The sequence below is a fragment of the Oryx dammah genome, unplaced genomic scaffold (genome assembly GCF_014754425.2).
Source record: "Oryx dammah isolate SB20612 unplaced genomic scaffold, SCBI_Odam_1.1 HiC_scaffold_28, whole genome shotgun sequence".
NCBI classification, from domain to species: Eukaryota; Metazoa; Chordata; class Mammalia; order Artiodactyla; family Bovidae; genus Oryx; species Oryx dammah.
The window spans coordinates 63,939,173-63,958,710 of NW_024070212.1; the positions used below are offsets into that span (position 1 = coordinate 63,939,173).

At 39.0% G+C, this 19,538-nt stretch overlaps 1 protein-coding gene across 1 annotated transcript; it reads left to right on the forward strand.

The window, feature by feature from the left end:
- Positions 1-13,304: 13,304 nt before the first annotated feature.
- On the forward strand, positions 13,305-14,921 carry LOC120856962 (zinc finger CCCH domain-containing protein 8-like). The gene is given in 2 exon segments (XM_040232475.1): positions 13,305-13,791; positions 13,794-14,921. Coding segments are annotated over 2 exon segments (912 nt in total). The 5' UTR covers positions 13,305-13,374; the 3' UTR covers positions 14,289-14,921.
- Positions 14,922-19,538: the final 4,617 nt, after the last annotated feature.

The following is a 19,538-nucleotide window of genomic DNA, read 5'->3' on the forward strand; positions in this document are numbered from 1 at the left end:
TGGATATTTTCATCTCATTTTATGGATTCGGAAACTGAAACAGCAAGTCATTTATTGTGTCACACTCGAAGTCACTGGCAGACCAATGGACTCCTAAAATTAGGAGTGTCCTAATTTTTTACCCAGAATTGTTTTTATTTATTCATTCATCCAATATCATTGATTGAATTTCTGTTATGTACCAGATACTGCTCTGGACTGTAAGAATAACATTATAGTGCCTTTTAGCCTATAGCTGCTGCTCCTGCTGATGCTAAGTCGCTTCAGTCCTGTCTGACTCTGTGCAACCCCATAGACGTAGGCTCCCCCTTCCTTGGGATTCTCCAGGCAAGAACACTGGAATGGGTTGCCATTTCCTTCTCCAATGCAGGAAAGTGAAAAGTGAAAGTGAAGTCGCTCAGTCGTGTCCGACTCCTAGCGACCCCATGGACTGCAGCCTACCGGGCCCCTCCCTCCATGGGATTTTCCAGGCAAGAGTACTGGAGTGGGTTGCCATTGCCTTCTCCAAGCCTATAGCTAGATACCTGTAAATATATCAATTTGTGATGTAGAAATATTACACATAAATTTAAATTAAAATATATTACTGGAAGTCAAATTATTTCAAATGAAACTGAAACTATCAAATTATTTACCAAATTCCATTACTGTTTATGATTATTATTGATTCAATTTGCCACTATACCTAATTTGATTTTAATTACAATAGACTCTAAACTCCACAAAAACTGAAACTACCATCCTCTTCATTACTCTAGCATCTCACAAAATTTCTAGCAAATAATAGGCACCTAGAAAATATATCTTGAGAGAATTAAGTAACGACTTTTCTTTATTCACGGATGCTTATTCACTGTATCCCAAATCAGCCTCCCCACCCAGAGCTGGCACTTGACATAACTAGAAAATAGATAAATATCTTCACTGGCATCATCCTCCCATCTCCCATCTGACTCAGTCCTTTGGATTCTCTCCTTCCTCAAGCTTCTATACTGAGTCTCATGATCACAAGAATCTTTTCCGAGGCTAAATTTTAAATGATACTAGTATTTATCATGTGTGTGTGTTCTTAGTCATGTTTGATTCTCTGTGACCCCATGGACTGTAGTCCACCAGGCTCCTCTGTCCATGGAATTTTTCAGGCAAGAATCCTAGAGGGGGTTGCCATTTCCTACACCAGGGATCTTCCCGACCCAAGGATCAAACCTGGGTCTCTCGCATACCGACATTGGCAGGCTGATTCCCTACTACTGTGCCACCCGGAAAGATCATCTACACTTGATTTGGCCAAAATGCCAAGAGGTGTAAATACTAGTATTTATAATTCAAGACCATTTTAATTGGCTCCTCTCATAGCTCAGTTGGTAAAGTCTGCCTGCAATGCAGGAGATCCCAGTTTGATTCCTGGGTTGGGAAGACCTGCTGGAGAAGGGATAGGCTACCCACTCCAGTATTCTTGGGCTTCTCTCATGGCTCAGCTGGTAGAGAATCCACCTGGAATGTGGGGGATCTGGGTTCTATCCCTGGGTTGGGAAGATGCCCTGGAGAAGGGAAAGACTACCCACTTCAGTATTCTGGCCTGGAGAATTACATGGACTGTATAGCCCATGGACTCACAAAGAGTCAACTGACCGACTTTCACTTTCATTTTAATTGTATTTTTTTGTATGGTTCTTTAAAAGTTTCAAGATCAATGGAGTAAATCCCTAAAGGCAATATTTCAAACAAAAGCTGAGAATATATGTCTGAGGAAAAAACACCTACCCCACCCCCATTCAATGGAAATCACAATTTACAAGACATTGTCTCTTGATTCATTCGACTTTGGCCTCCTGCTGAACATTTGTATGAGTAAACCATTTGGAAATCAATGCTTCCCTAATTTTAAAATTAAATACTCTCCTAGAAATAAAAGAAAGACAAAAAGTAAAGACTCTTTCTAAAGTAAAAGAAAAAAAAATCCCTTAAAAAAATAAATTCTCACCTGGAAGCTCTCCTTGTCAGATTCTTACACATTTTTAAAAAATTCTTCAAGTTTGATAAGGACCTAACAAATTTGTTTTAAATGAAAAACCATCACGTCAGCATTTGTCAAGGGTGTTTAAAAGATATAAATCTGAAGGACAATAAAAGGTTTCCTTCCATTGTCCAGAGTTGTTACTGGGACCACTTGCCAAACAATGAACTGCAGTTGTCAGGCCTCTTTGCTTGTCACTGGAACCCTGGGACTGAGCCTTGCTGATGGTGTCTGCAGAAGAAATATGAAACACTTGCCAGCCAAACTGATAAAGAAATGAGCCTTCTTCACCTTCTCCTTACTTACCAAGGAGGAATCCATGGCTCTGGAAGAGGACAAAACGAAAGGAGCTTGGAAATGTGGAAAGCTGTCCAACAATCAAGAACAGTTAATCAGTAAGCATCATCTTCAGTAACAAAATGCTCCACTACAAAAACAAAATTGAGACAGATATTGTGGGTTTCCCTGGTGGCCCAGGAGTAAAGAACCCATCTGCAGTAGGGGGATGCAGATTCAATCTCTGGGTCAGGAAGATCCCCTGAAGAAGAAAATGACAATCCAGTACTCTTGTCTGGGAAATCCAGTGGATAGAGAAGCCTGGTGGGCTGCATTCCGTAAGGTTGCAAAGAATCTGACACAGCTTAATGACTAAGCACACACACACACATATACACACACTGACATTCGTTTGTTAACTATGTCTTTTAGTCTGTTTGGGTTACCATACTAGAATGCCACAGACTGGGTGACTTATAAACAATAGAAATCTATTTCTCACATTTCTGGAGACTGGGAAATTCAAGATCAAGACACTGGAAACGTGATGTCTGGTGAGAGCCCACTTCCTGGCTTACAGAGGTCATCTTTTTGTTGTGTCCTCACCTAAAGAAGTGAGGGTGTGGAGGGAACTTTCTAGGGTTTCTTTTAGAAAATGAAAGTGAAAGTTACTCAGTCATGTCAGACTCTTTGCGACCCCATGGACTATATAGTCCATGGAATTCTCCAGGCCAGAATACTGGAATGGGTAGTCTTTCCTTTCTCCATGGGACCTTCCCAACCCAGGGATGGAACCCTGGTCTCCTGCATTGCAGGCAAATTATTTACCGATTGAAAGGGATCCTTCAAAAGGGCTCTGCCCTCAACCTAATCAACTATCAAAGGCCCCACCTCTTGGTGTCATCAACTGAGGTTAGGATCTCAAAGTACCTGTGGGGGTCACAAATTTTCAGTCTTCAGAACTGTAGAAGCAGATAGGGTATCAGATAGGATCTGTGTATGGCATTTTTTTTTCATCTGTGTTGTCCTTTCTAACATTAATAATGCTTACTTTGGTCTTTGAACATTTATATAGAAGGAAATGTTACAGAGCAAATACACAGATGGAATTCTCCTAGGAATAAAAATTGTTGCAATCTGTGAAGTTCCTACAGTATTTCAAATATATCACCATAAATTTTGAGGGACTCCTACAGTTAGTTTGTAGTCTGTTAATTTCTATGGGTTTCATGGAGTTAAATGCTGAACTATAGATGGTGTTTTCAGGGATCCTGAGAAGATCTCAAATAGATTGACCATCCTCAAATATGAAGATAAATCTCATTTTAACTGGACCTCCTCCCTTGTGTCTCCAAAGGCAGCTGTGTTTTAAATCTGTCATCTCTACAGAAGATGAAGTAGCATCAGCTTTAGTTGCTAAGAAGAGAGTGGCCACAAATGCACAAAATAAAAACAAGGCTTCACCAGCTAGTGTAGACAATGTGGTTTAAAAGATGACAGTGAAAGTGAAAGTCCTTTAATCATGTCTGACTCTTTGTAACCCCATGAACTGCATAGTCCATGGAATTCTCCAGGTCAGAATACTGGAGTGGGTAGCCTTTCCCCTCTCCAGGGGATCTTCCCAAGCCAGGGATCAAACACAGGTTTCCCACATTGCAGGCAGATTCTTTACCAGCTGAGCCACAAAGGAAGCCCAAGAATACTGGAGTGGGTAGTCTATCCATCCCTTCTCCAGCAGATATTCCCAACCCAGGAATTGAACTGGGGTCTCCTGCATCTCAGTGGATTCTTTACTAACTGAGCTATGAGGGAAGCCCTGGGGCTAAAAGGGCTATTGAACTTAAAAAGCCCTTAAAAAGCTCAAAAAGCTATGAGGGAAGCCCTTGGGCTATTTGAACTTAAACATTTTTCAAATAAATTCAAGGTGAGTAGGAGAATTTTACATTACCTTTCTAGCTCATTTGCTTTCAGACACTACCAGGGAAATAATTAAAATGTGTTTACTAAATCTCTGAAAATGAATATTTCTTAATTAAAGGGAAAATGCTTTGTATCAAACAATGATACAAATCTCCTGAGAAATTCTGTAATTTTTTAAACTGTGATAACAAAGCAATGGTTGTTTACCCCTCCCCATGCTAAGTACATTCTTGTTTGATTACTCTAGTTCATAAACAAAGAATTAAAGAACAGAGAGATATGTCAGCCTTCTCAACCCTTGTAAACAATTCTTTGATAAGTGAAGGGCAAATTCGGTGGTAAGGAAATAACTCTGTCTGATGTAATGACAGGGTTTTTTTTTTTATATTTTTCAAATGAGCTCTTTCCTGTTCTTTAAACTACCTTATCAAAGAACACTTTAAGAGGGAGATGTTTCTTTAGACAATTTGCTTGGAGCATTTCTAATGTTTAGTATACCCAAGGTAAAAAAGAAAAAGCCCGGTTAAGACATTATGCTGTAAAAGGAGGAGGTCAACTGCTTTTTGCCTGCTATGAACATCAGAAGAGATGTTCTAAACAGGATTTAGAATTCTATCTATTACAATGGTTTAAAGGAATATTTTTTTTACTTTGATATTACAGAAAAACACACATTCATTAAGAATGGCTAAAATCAAATTAATAAGAAGAATATGCTGCTCTCATTAATTAATTTAAATATTCTTATGTATTTGATATATTTCCATTTTTTTTCCTTTAATTTCTAACCATGGCATATGGTGACATGTCTGGTCTAAATCTTTAATTTTGGGGAGATGTGAAGCTAGGTTTGTTTCGATTACACATGACCTTTTGACCTTCACCTCATCTGTTTTGGAAAGTTTCCTTCCTTCTACAATGGTTTTAACTAGAAGTTATAGAGAATTCTTTCCTTCTGTCCGTGATAATTCAAGTTTAGACTTTAGGTAAAACAGTTTTCTGATGTACTGTGAGATTTAAGTGTTCACCAGCATGATGAGATATCAATCCTTACAATGTGAAACCTCCTTAATGTTTCCTTCCCTGCTTTTATCCCTCTGATGTTAGTATGTCTAGGCATGGTTCTTAGACCTCTTGTCCTCTCTGTCTCCTCTACTATCTGCCTCCCTTGATGACTATATCACTCACCTGGAGTTGCATGCCATCAAAAGCTAGATGCCTCCTAAATTCATATTTCCAGTCCCAACATTCTTACAGAACTCCAGACTTAAATGGCCAATGTCTATTTGAAATCTCCATTTGAATGTCAAATAAGCTCCTTTAATTTAGCATAGGTAAAGCTAAACTTTTGATGTACCCTAAGGAGAATACGTGAACCGTGAACTTCCAGATGTTCAAGCTGGTTTTAGAAAAGGCAGAGGAACCAGAGATCAAATTGCCAACATCCACTGGATCATGGAAAAAGCAAGAGAGTTCCAGAAAAATATCTATTTCTGCTTTATTGACTATGCCAAAGCCTTTGACTGTGTGGATCACAATAAACTGTGGACAATTCTGAAAGAGATGGGAATACCAGACCACCTGACCTGCCCCTTGAGAAACCTATATACAGGTCAGGAAGCAACAGTTAGAACTGGACATGGAACAACAGACTGGTTCCAAATAGGAAAAGGAGTACCTCAAGGCTGTATATTGTCACCCTGCTTATTTAACTTCTCTGCAGAGTACATCATGAGAAACGCTGAGCTGGAAGAAGCACAAGCTGGAATCAAGATTGCAGGGGGAAATATCAATAACTTCGGATATGCAGATGACACCACCCTTATGGCAGAAAGTGAAGAGGAACTAAAAAGCCTCTTGGTGAAAGAGGAGAGTGAAAAAGTTGGCTTAAAGCTCAACATTCAGAAAACGAAGATTATGGCATCTGGTCCCATCACTTCATGGGAAATAAATGGGGAAACAGTGGAAACAGTGTCAGACTTTATTTTTCTGAGCTCCAAAATCACTGAAGATGGTGATTGCAGCCATGAAATTAAAAGACACTTAGTCCTTGGAAGGAAAGTTATGACCAACCTAGATAGCATATTCAAAAGCAGAGACATTACTTTGCCGACTAAGGTCCGTCTAGTCAAGGCTATGGTTTTTCCAGTGGTCATGTATGGATGTGAGAGTTGGACTGTGAAGAAAGCTGAATGCAGAAAAATTGATACTTTTGAACTCTGGTGTTGGAAAAGACTCTTAAGAGTCCCTTGGACTGCAAGGAGATCCAACCAGTCCATTCTAAAAGAGATCAGTCCTGGGCATTCTTTGGAAGGACTGATGCTAAAACTGAAACTCCAGTACTTTGGCCACCTGATGCAAAGAGTTGACTCACTGGAAAAGACCCTGATGGTGGGAGGGATTGGGGGTAGGAGGAGAAGGGGACAACAGAGGATGAGATAGCTGGATGGCATCACCAACTCGATGGACATGAGTTTGGGTGAACTCTGGGAGTTGGTGATAGACAGGGAGGCCTGGCGTGCTGCAATTCATGGGGTCACAAAGAGTCAGACACGACTGAGCAACTGAACTGAAGGAGAAACAGAAGGCCTCAGTTGTACTTTTTCTTATCTCAGTTAATGGAACTAGAATTACTCTCTCCTCCTGCATCAGCCAGTGCACTCCAGCCGTATTTGCCTTTTGCTGGTCCTCAAACACATAAAGCTAGCTCCTTCCTCATACCATCACACTTCTGTCCCCTATGCCTGGAACATTCTTATCATAGATCTTTGCATGACTATTTCCTTCATTTTGTTCACAGTTGTCCAAATGGCATCTCTTCAGAGGATTTACCTTTGAATCATGCCTCCAAATCAGTTATCACTCTCTTTACTCTGCCTTTCAGGTAGGATTTGAACTTCCATTATTTATTATTTGTGTCCCTCACAAGAATGCAGACACTCTGTCCTTCATGGCCCTATCTGCTGTACCTGTTAATACACAGCAATGTATAACATATTAAAGATATTCACTAGTATTTGTTGAATGAATAAGTGAATAAATGATACATAGGCTTCTTTGCTAAGATTTTAGCACCTTCACATGGCCAAGGCAGAAACTGCCCACAGTAGCCTACTCTTGCACTTTGGCACTGTGTGTTTGTCTTGGAAAACTGTATGTGTGTGACGTGAGTGAAAACTGAGATAGCTTTGTCTCTAAGGGGCTACGAACGTCTGGACCAACATTTGTAAAACATAACCATGACTGATTTTAATACCAAAAGAGACTTCTTTCTGCTAAAATCCAAGTCTCCAGAAAAGCTGTAGGACCAGCAGTGGTTCTTCAGGCTACTGTCTTGGGTATAGAAACTGGAAGATGCCTATAAATGCAAGACTACCAGTGATGCTACAGACTTAGAGATTAGTATAGCATGCAAGCAACTAAATTTATCTTTTATATCAAATTTGATTCTAACCCCCACATTCTCAAGTCCTTACACTAACCTACTATATCTAAGCATCCGTGATAACTTAACACCATGGGAGTAATTTAAAATTACTGCTTTCAGGTAGGATGAAACAAAAAATTGAAGATAAAATGTCATAAGATTTCTTAGAATTTTTTTTCTTCTAAATAGAGACATTTCTTGTTCCAAACCACAGGTTCCAGGTCAAAGCATTGAATTTCAACTCAATGACATGAGCAGCTATTAGCAAATATGTGTTGGTTATAGTGGTAGTAACAAGTAGGGAGATTCTGCTAGACCAGTTCTCACCACCCTCATTTGAATAAAGAACTTTGTGCATTCAATATGGCATTGTTCTATTGTTGAGATGCTAAATTGGCTATTTGAATCAAAGAAATATGTATATTTGCATATAGCATAAGATTTCAGTTTTGCATATTTTGCAAATATAATTCTGTTCACCATGACCTTACAGGATTCAGGGGAAGAAAATGGATCCCAACAAGCAAGTATGGTGGGAGTTGCAGGAAAAGTATTAACGACAGTGGCAGCAATATATTAGCTGTGGTAACTTTTTTATACCAGAGGTTATTACCTTTTTATTTTTTAATAACTTAATACAATAGGAACAACCTTGGGAAAATGAATTTTCTGGAGTAAACAATGGAAAGGAGTTATTAACTTAACACCACAGGAAATATATTGACCACAGTTAAAAATATATTCTCTCAGAATGCAGTACATAGAGTTTACTTACTAGTTCTAGTATCTCTTTGTAAAACTAAAGAGAGAAAAAAACCCAGAAAGAAAAAAAAAAAAAACACCATGCATTGATTGTTGATGTGTATTCTGCAAAAACAACATACTGAAAAAGCACAAAAGTATTCAACTGTGACTATGGAGTATGTGTTACTTTACATAAAATGACTCCTAAATATCCTTGTCTGTTTTAGATGTCTCAGAGTATGTAAAGGGAGTAAAATATTCAATTACTTTTTAATGTCTAAAAGTCACTCAGCAAAATGAAATCAATGCAATTGCCAAGAGCCCTCTTTAAAGGATCAGCTGTATTAATTCAAGATATGCCTTCTTCCCTCAGGTAACTTTAGTTGGAACACTGTTATTTACACTTAACCCTAGGTAGGAGTTGAATCCCATGCTTTTAAGAATAAATAAGAAATTGATCATTTTAATGATAGGCAGCAGAGACGTATCAAGTTCCACAAAAGCTAGATTATGAATCTAACCTGCTAAGAGATATCCACAATTTCATATCCTCAAATCCTACCTTAATGTACAGGTAAACTGATATAGATCTATAGCAGACCTGTTAGTGCTGATGTATTCCAGTAGTCTAATACATCCACCCACAACAGCAGAAAAGAACAGAGCTGTGCTCAATTTTCATAAGATTCATTGTGAATTGATTTCACAAGAGATAAATTAGGCCAAAATATTATCCATGGTTTGACTTGACACAAGTAGGCACTGCTATAAAAACTTGCATTCTTGGTATTTTTCCAGATTTAACTAGTGTGACAGGAACTTCCTCAATTCCAGGTATCATAGACATTTTCTCAATATACTTGTCAGAGGAACTCAAGGTCTGGCTCACTAAGGGTCCTCAGAAGTCCTTAAGAACTGCAGAAGATTCAAATTATCTCAATTATGCTGCCACAAAGATCAAAATGAATTCTTGGGCTATATAGTCATTGGAAAAACATATTAATAGTAAAGAAGTTATTTAGATTGCACACATAAAGGCCAGTTTTGCTGTAGCTTTTCACTTCATATGTTGAATATCACCTTGAGGAGAAATTTGCTGTCAGGACCTGATGAGAAAGGGAAATAAGCACATTCCCTATTTTTCAGTTGCACAAAAGACCTTCCCAATGAAGTTGGATTCACAACTAGGATGACCTGCCTGTGACAGAGAAAACTCCTTTTTATATGTATATTTTAAGAGGACTCTCTTGAGGAACCACCTAATACTAAACAAAGTATATTCATGTAAAAGCAAACAATAATAACTTTCTGATCATTATCAGATTTGTGTACTTACTTGAAGAAAAAGAAAATAATAGTCTTAACTGCTCTATAGCAGTAAGCCAAAAAGTTTTTGGCACTATTTGAAGATTTGACTTAAAGGTTTAATTCAAGGTGAAAATTGCACTGGGACACATCCTGAGAGAAATAGTTATGATTTTGTTCATTCTTTCCCCCTAAACAGGAAATTGCTTTTCTGACTCTACACTATGTTAACAGCAGCATAAATACAGCTCACTCTTCTGAATTCAGACGTAATACTCAATGATGAAATGGGGGTGCAAGGGAGATAGCAGGTCATATGCCAGATTGGAGTGAATAAAATTGATAAACACTAGTAATCCCCAAATACATCCCTAAGTAATACGTTGCTGGGAAAAAAAAAAAAATCCAGCAGTTAAAAAAAAATTAGACTGTTAGATTTAGAAGGCAAGGAACTGCTTTGCTACATGTCTTTAGGAGGATATATTAAACATTTTACCACACTAGAGATATCTACAAATATTAGTTGTAAACTGGAAAATTAAACAAGTTTAATTGCTTCAATGACATTCTTATATTATTTGCCTGAAGTAAATATTTGAAATATTGTCTACACTTAGTTGAATCTTAAAGGTGATAAAAATTACAATTGTATCTAGAGACAGATATTTTTATAACTTTACATTTTGCTTTTTTTTGATGGCATGATTGGGGCTTTCCTGGTGGCTGAAATGATAAAGAATCTGCCTGCAATGCAGGAGACTAGGTTCAATTGTTGGGTCGTGAAGATACACCGGAGAAGGAAGGGGCAATCCTCTCCAATATTCTTGCCTGGAAAATCCCATGGACAGATGAACCTGGCAGGCTACTGGTGTTGCAAAGAATTGAACACAACTGAGTGATTAATACTTTGGCATGATTAACTTCTGCTTTAAACTACACATTTCTGGCAAGGAGAATAAATTTCAATTTAAATTGAAACTAATCTGATCACTAATAGAGGAATATAGGACATGAATGATGTTTATCTTTCTTCCCCAAATAGAAAATTTTCTACATCAAATTAACTCAACAGCAGGTTCTCTTCCTGTTGTGGGCATGTTGAAGTTGAAGGACAATGATTTTAGGGTCAGGATCAAGAGCACACTCTGTCACTTTCAGATAAAATATCTTTAGGTAATTTATTTGACATCTTCACATCTCACTTTCATCAATTACAAAAGAGATATACTAACATATGTACTTAAGGGCATTGGAAGAATTCAAAAAGATGAGTATACATAAGCAAGTGATTAGTTTGTGGTCTATAATAGACACTCAATAAATGTTAGTTTTTTTGCATTTCTTTTCCAAGGGGATGGTCTTGATCCCTGTCTCCTGTACAATGTCACGAACCTCATTCCATAGTTCATCAGGCACTCTATCTATCAGATGTAGGCCCTGAAATCTATTTCTCACTTCCACTGTATAATCATAAGGGATTTGATTGAGGTCATACCTGAATGGTCTAGCGGTTTTCCCTACTTTCTTCAATTTGAGTCTGAATTTGGTAATAAGGAGTAAATGATCTGAGCCACAGTCAGCTCCTGGTCTTGTTTTTGTTGACTGTATAGAGCTTCTCCATCTTTGGCTGCAAAGAATATAATCAACCTGATTTCAGTGTTGACCATCTGGTGATGTCCATGTGTAGAGTCTTCTCTTGTGTTGTTGGAAGAGGGTGTTTGCTATGACCAGTGCATTTTCTTAGCAAAACTCTATTAGTTTTTGCCCTGCTTCATTCTGCATTCCAAGGCCAAATTTGCCTGTTATTCCAGGTGTTTCTTGACTTCCTACTTTTGCATTCCAGTCCCCTATAATGAAAAGGACATCTTTGTTGGGTGTTAGTTCTAAAAGGTCTTGTAGATCTTCATAAAACTGTTCAACTTCAGCTTCTTCAGCATTACTGGTTGGGGCATAGACTTGGATTACTGTGATACTGAATGGTTCGCCTTGGAGATGAACAGAGATCATTTTGTCATTTTTGAGATTGCATCCAAGTACTGCATTTCGGACTCTTCTGTTGACCATGATGGCTACTCCATTTCTTCTGAGGGATTCCTGCCCACAGTAGTAGATATAATGGTCATCTGAGTTAAATTCACCCATTCCAGTCCATTTTAGTTCACTGATTCCTAGAATGTCGACATTCACACTTTCCATCTTTTGTTTGACCACTTCCAATTTGCCTTGATTCATGGACCTGACATTCCAGGTTCCTATGCAATATTGCTCTTTACAGCATCGGACCTTGCTTCTATCACCAGTCACATCCACAACTGGGTATTGTTTTTGATTTGGCTTCATCCCTTCATTCTTTGTGGAGTTATTTCTCCACTGATCTCCAGTAGCATATTGGGCACCTACTGACCTGGGGAGTTCCTCTTTCAGTATCCTATCATTTTGCCTTTTCATACTGTTCATAAGGTTCTCAAGGGCAAGAATACTGAAGTGGTTTGCCATTCCCTTCTCCAAAAAAAGCAAAATGGCTGCCTGGGGAGGCCTTACAAATAGCTGTGAAAAGAAAAGAGGTGAAAAGCAAAGGAGAAAAGGAAAGATATAAGCACCTGAACGCAGAGTTCCAAAGAACAGCAAGAAGAGATAAGAAAGCCTTCTTCAGCAATCGATGCAAAGAAATAGAGGAAAAGAACAGAATGGGAAAGACTAGAGATCTCTTCAAGAAAATTAGAGATACCAAGGAAGCATTTCATGCAAAGATGGGCTTGGTAAAGGACAGAAATGGTATGGACCTAACAGAAGCAGAAGATATTAAGAAGAGGTGGCAAGAATACACAGAAGAACTATACAAAAAAGATCTTCATGACCCAGATAATCATGAAGGTGTGATCACTAATCTAGAGCCAGACATCCTGGAATGTGAAGTCAAGTGGGCCTCGGAAAGCATCGCTACAAACAAAGCTAGTGGAGATGATGGAATTCCAATTTCAAATCCTGAAAGATGATGCTGTGAAAGTGCCGCACTCAATATGCCAGCAAATTTGAAAAACTCAGCAGTGGCCACAGGACTGGAAAAGGTCAGTTTTCATTCCAATCCCAAAGAAAGGCAATGCCAAAGAATGCTCAAGCGACTGCACAATTGCACTCATCTCACATGTAGTAAAGTAATGCTCAAAATTCTCCAAGCCAGGCTTCAGCAACACGTGAATCGTGAACTTCTTGATGTTCAAGCTGGTTTTGGAGAAAGCAGAGGAACCAGAGATCAAATTGCCAACATCCGCTGGATCATGGAAAAAGCAAGAGAGTTCCAGAAAAACATCTATTTCTTCTTTATTGACTATACCAAAGCCTTTGACTGTGTGGATCACAATAAACTGAGGAAAATTTTGAAAGAGATGGGAATACCAGACTGCCTGACCTGCCTCTTGAGAAATCTGTATGCAGGCCAGAAAGCACCAGTTAGAACTGGACATGGAACAACAGACTGGTTCCAAATAGGAAAAGAAGTACGTCAAGGCTGTATATTGTCACCCTGCTTATTTAACTTCTATGCAGAGTACATCATGAGAAACGCTGGACTGGAAGAAACACAAGCTGGAATCAAGATTGCGGAGAGAAGAGCAGCGTCGCATGGGACCTCCTTGCAGCGGGCTTGTTTCTTGGTAGCTCCCCGGTGCCGGCGCGGAAGAGAAAGATGGATTTTGAGAATCTTTTCTCCAAACCGCCAAACCTGGCTCTTGGCAAGAAGTCCGCCACGGATTCTGACCAAAGAATCGGTGGTGAAATAGATGATACAGAAGTTGAAGAAACACAAGAAGAGAAAATAAAATGGAAAGTAAAACTGGAATGTGAGCAAATTCCCAAAAAATTTAGGCACTCTGGAAGCTCTACATCTCCGAAGAATTTGCAACATAGGAAATCAAGAAGTAAGGACTATGATGCATATAGTGATGATGCCATCTGCAATCAGGAGCCAGAAGATAATTTCGCTAAGGCGCTTCAGCAGTACATACAAGCTAAAGAGATGGCAAGTGTTACTCAGTCCCTACTGTGTCCTGAAGGATCTGTGAAGAAAGAGACAGCAAAGGGGACCACGAAAGCTGTTAAGCAAAAAAAAATAAAAACTTTAAGGCTGTTCACAAGAATGGTAAAAAGAAGAAAATGAAGCGAAAGTGTCCTGGCCCTGGAGACAAAGGAAGTGCTTCCCTGAGGAGCCGTGGCTCACAGGACCAGAATAGGAAATCTAAAGAGCAGCAGCAGCCTGTGAGAATGAGTCAGGGGTTCATCAACCAACCTACGGTGCAACGCCAGGGAAAGCAAATTTGTAAATACTTTCTTGAAAGGAAGTGTATTAAGGGAGACCAACGTAAATTTGATCATGATGCAGAGATAGAGAAGAAAAAGGAAATGTGTAAGTTTTATGTACAAGGATATTGTACCAGAGGGGAAAACTGCCTTTATTTGCATAATGAATATCCTTGCAAGTTTTACCATACAGGAGCAAAATGTTACCAGGGAGAATATTGCAAGTTTTCACATGCTCCATTGACTGATGAAACACAAGAACTGTTGGCTAAAATTTTGGATCCTGAGAGGAAGTCATCATGAAAATAAAATAGATGAAAAAGCTTTGTATGGATGAAGAGTGCTTGTGTCTGTCTATCCCTGTTCAAAACTACTGAAGACTTGATTTGGAGTGGTTTACAAGATTCCTGGTGTAGGGCTCCCCCTGGTGTCATTACAGTGAAGTGCAACTCTTCCGTGGACAGTGCAGAGGAACAGAATGTGGTGTCTAATGTGAAGGGTTGGTCTCCACCAAGATGGTTCCAGTCATTGAAACAGGAGGAGTGTATACGACAGAGATGCCAGCTGGTGGACAGATGTTATGGTAGCAGGTTGCAGAGGTCTCTTCTGAGTGATTGCATGTTCTTAATAAAATAGGAAGCAAGGTTAGACTGAGTAAGGATGGATGAAGAGGTACCGGAGTTTGAAGAAAAGAAAACCATCAGGTTTCTCATAGAAGACATCTGGATAGTAGACAGTAAATACACAGTTAGCTCTTTTCATGTCATTAACTACATTCACAACATGTTGTTAATGGTTGCTCATAGCTTTGTTTTAAATTATGGTTTGATGATGTTTTTTAAAACCCATTTCCTGTTGGACAAAAAAGTTGTTTCCAGTTTCCTACTATTATAAATAAAATGGAACAGTGTCTCTTGCTAAAAAAAAAAAAAAAAAGATTGCCGAGAGAAATATCAATAACCTCAGATATGCAGATGACACCACCCTTATGGCAGAAAGTGAAGAGGAACTAAAAAGCCTCTTGATGAAAGTAAAAGTGGAGAGTGAAAAAGTTGGCCTAGAACTCAACATTCAGAAAATGAAGATCATGGCATCCGGTCCCATCACTTCATAGGAAATAGATGGGGAAACAGTGGAAACAGTGTCAGACTTTATTTTTTGGGGCTCCAAAATCACTGCAGATGGTGACTGCAGCCATGAAATTAAAAGACACTTACTCCTTGGAAGAAAAGTTATGACCAACCTAGATAGTATATTCAAAAGCAGAGACATTACTTTGCCGACTAAGGTCTGTCTAGTCAAGGCTATGGTTTTTCCAGTGGTCATATATAGATGTGAGAGTTGGACTGTGAAGAAGGCTGAGCACCAAAGAATTGATGCTTTTGAACTGTGGTGTTGGAGAAGACTCTTGAGAGTCCCTTGGACTGCAAGGAGATCCAACCAGTCCATTCTGAAAGAGATCAGCCCTGGGATTTCTTTGGAAGGAATGATGCTAAAGCTGAAACTCCAGTACTTTGGCCACCTCATGCGAAGAGTTGACTCATTGGAAAAGACTCTGATGCTGAGAGGGATTGAGGGCAGGAGGAGAAGGGGACGACAGAGGATGAGATGGCTGGATGGCATCACCGACTCGATGCACGTGAGTGTAAGTGAACTCCGGGAGTTGGTGATGGACAGGGAGGCCTGGCGTGCTGTGATTCATGGGGTCGCAAAGAGTTGGACACGATTGAGTGACTGAACTGAACTGAAACGTTAGTTCTTTGGAAACACATATGTAGGTTGGGAAGATCCCCTGAAGAAGGGAAAGGCTACCCACTCCAGTATCCTGGCCTGGAGAAAACCATGATCTGTATAGTCCATGGGGTCACAAAGAGTCGGACATGACTGAGCTACTTTCACACACACACGTGTAGGTTTTACGGTCTTGGGTTTATTTTATAGCCAGGAAAACTACAACTTACAGAAATGAGTGTGTAGTGGCTACTATAACATCAGTGACCTATTTAGAGGCAGAGTGAACCTAGAATCTGATCTTCTGACTTATTGTAAGTGAAAGTGAAGTTGCTCAGTCATGTCTGACTCTTTGTGGACTGTAGCCCACCAGGCTCCTCTGTCCATGGAATTTTCCAGGCAAGAGTATTGGAGTGGGTTGCCATTTCCTTCTCCAGGGGATCTTCCTGGCCCAGGGATCGAGCCCGGGTCTCCCTCATTGCAGACAGATGCTTTACCATCTGAGCCACCAGGGATGTCTCTGACTTATTAGTTAACATACATAGAGTGGGTTCAGGGCTTCCCAGGTGGCGCTAGTGGTCTCCGGCTGCCAATGCAGGAGACCTAAGAGACACAGTTTCCATCCCTGGGTCGGAGAGATCTCCTGGAGGAGGGCATGGCAACCCACTCCAATATTCTTGCCTGGAGAATCCCCTGGACAGAGGAGCCTGGTGGGCTACAGTTCATGGGTTTGCAAAAAATTGGACATAACTAAAGCAACTTAGCACATATTGGGTAACAGAAGGCTGACTATAACAGGAATAAAACTTTGAAGCAGACCTAAACTCTGACCCAGGGTCTGCAACTAACAAGTCTTTAACCTCTGAGCCTCAGTTTCCTTATCTAGAAAATGGAGAAAATATCTACCTACCTCAAAAAGTTACCATAAGAATTAACTGAAGTATTAGATGTGGATAACGTACCAGTATCTAGCAGGTAATGTTTACAGTGCAACAGAAGGTAGTCGTCATTATTATTTTTAACCATGATAAAGAGTTTATTAAAAGGAATAAAAAAGAGAAATGTCCATTTTTATTCTTTGTTTAAGAAATTTGCTCATGTTGTGAGGACATGTCTGGGAATGGCTAATATTGTGTGTTGGCATCATGGAAAGTACTATGAGATAACCCCAAATAACAAATCCCTTGCCCTTTAAGAGCTACTGGGGAAAATAACACAAGAAAAAATTGTTATTGACGCTAGCAGTGTTTAAATAACAAGTGAGATAAATAGAAGGCTGATAAGTTAAAATGGAGAAATAGATCAATGGTTTTTTGCTGAAATGACCAGAAAAATTTCACAGAGGAGGTAGAACTGAAATCAAACCCAAGAGCAGATCTATTTAAGAAAACTTTAGTTATGTTTTCTCTTCTTCCTATAGAAATGTTGAAAAATAGCTTCAGATGTCAGAATTATGAAAGAGAATTCAAATTTTCTTTGGAGAGTTGTGAAGAAATACAACTTTTTGGCTGAAGGCTGATGGGCAAATATTCTATATGAATATCATAAAGATGAGCACAACTTTAGTTTCCTGTCTGTGCATGTGTGCATATGATTGTGTGTGGGTACATATGCACAATTTTTCATGAGTTTGCTCACTTACACTCCAGAAACATGCATTGTTTTCTAAACCAATGCAATGCACATTGTAAGTATTCTTTGTTCCAAAGCACAGCAGAATAAGTGTCTCATCAAGTTATTTCTCAATAGCATCTCCACGGACAATTGATACATCCATTAAAAATGTTGGCAGTGTGTCTGGTTTGGTTACTGTTTTGATGTGCTTTCTAATGGTGCTGCTTGCCTTTGGCAATAATTGTAATTCAATTTATGCCTCTAAAAAATCATCCAATCCTATTGCTTATGCATTTTCACAAAATATCTTTTCTCTGTAGAGTTAATCAGCCTTACATTGAATGTTTTCTATTACCTAGATTTCACTGCATCGCCCAATAACTTTCAAGCTGAACAAGTCTGCATTCCAGAAAGCAAACACATTAGAAATAAAGTGACCAACCTTGAGTGGATGACAGGAGATGCCACTCATAAAAATAGTGACTTGGCTCTATTATGAAGATTGGAGTGTGTGGGTATGTGTGGGTGTGTATTTTGTTCTGGATAAAGAGACTATTTTAAATCTTCCATGATATAAACACAATTCTATGGTAACATTTAAAATAATTGTATGCATAACTTCATTTCACTTTCATCCAGACTTTAAAAAGTGTTTGAAAAATGTTCTCAAGGCAAATATATGTACATAACCACTTTGTCAAGCAGTCTTAATATGGAGAAGTATAAATATGAAATAACTCTTTTCTCTAATCACCATTTTCAGTTATGTTCTGTATAATCTTCCTGGGCTTTGATGTTATTTTGGGCCAATTTTATCACCTTTGATAATGTAGAAGTTTAATTCAAATCTATTAGTGTTTTACATGCTGTTGAAAGAGCAAGAACTGGAACCCTGATTCAGTTTCAGAGCCTTGACCTAGAACCCTGACTCTAACTACAGCAGGCAAAGGTAAGACATGAACTGAGCCATCTCTTTCTAGTCCCCCTTTCAATACCAACCGTCAGGTTTGGGGTAGAAAGAAGGGAGCAGAAAAGAGATGAAAGTCTCTTTCCTTACCTGGACAGCCTTTCTGTGTTTTTCACTTGTTTTGTTCCTTTAGTGAATCTAATGTGCTCGTTATCAATGCTCAGAATGTGTTTGAGTCCAAAAGCTGAATCTCCTATGGCACAAAACATCACTTTATAAAATGTGGCCCTGGACTGGTGGCATTGGTACCACCTGGAAGACTGTTAGACCCTCAGCCCCAACACATGCTGAATCGAAATCTGAATTTTAACAAGATGCCCAGGTGATTTGTATACACTTTAAAATTTAAATTATTTTCATTCAAAGCAGCTCTTTTTACTTCTCTTCTGTTCCAGATTGATATACTTTTAACGTATAATGCAAATAGATTGCTAGAAACACATTAAAAAAAAAAAAAAGCAAAGCACCAACCCAAGTTTTGTTATTTGATTCAATAGACCAGGATGGATTAAGAAGTACCAAATCGGCTCTCCCACCAGAAACATATATGAAATGAGTTATTTTCAAACATTAGACAACAGGCAACACAGGTCTTTGATTCCTAAGAGAAGGAAAACAAACAAGAGGAGCCTTATTGTCACCTGCTTACCTAGAGATGTGGTACAGGAAAGGGGAACCCAACGCAGAGTATAACAGGCTCACAGAATTGAGGAGTCAAAGCATCCACAATTCAGTGAGGTTGGGATAGCTTGACTTTATGGGCAGAGTCCTGGCAAAGAGGTAGTGAGGAAGAGAAAGTGCACTGGAAATCTCTTGTTTGTTTCTGAATTCTAAGTTAGGCATTAGCTGTACATCATGTTGGAACATCATGAGGCTGGGCAGAAACTGTCAGGGGCCTCTAAAATGAGCAAACCAGAAGTTCATACACAGCTGGGAGATTTTTCAGTTCCAACCAACAAGAGGGGGGAAATCTTTGCTAGATTTTTTTCCCCCTCAAACTCAGACATACAATTTCCAGATTAACTTAGTGAAAATTAGGAGAAATGGCTCTTAAAAATTCTAAAAGACAAGTTTCTCTCTTTACAGATTAGCAATAATTTTATCTTAACAAAAATAACACCATAAGAAATTATTATTCAAGTTCAGTTTAAACAAAAGTTAGTAATCGGGGAGAATGTAATGGAAACTTTATTAGAGGAGCTGAGAGCAGAAGGAGCTTTTGGTGTCTTTTGGTGTTTTCA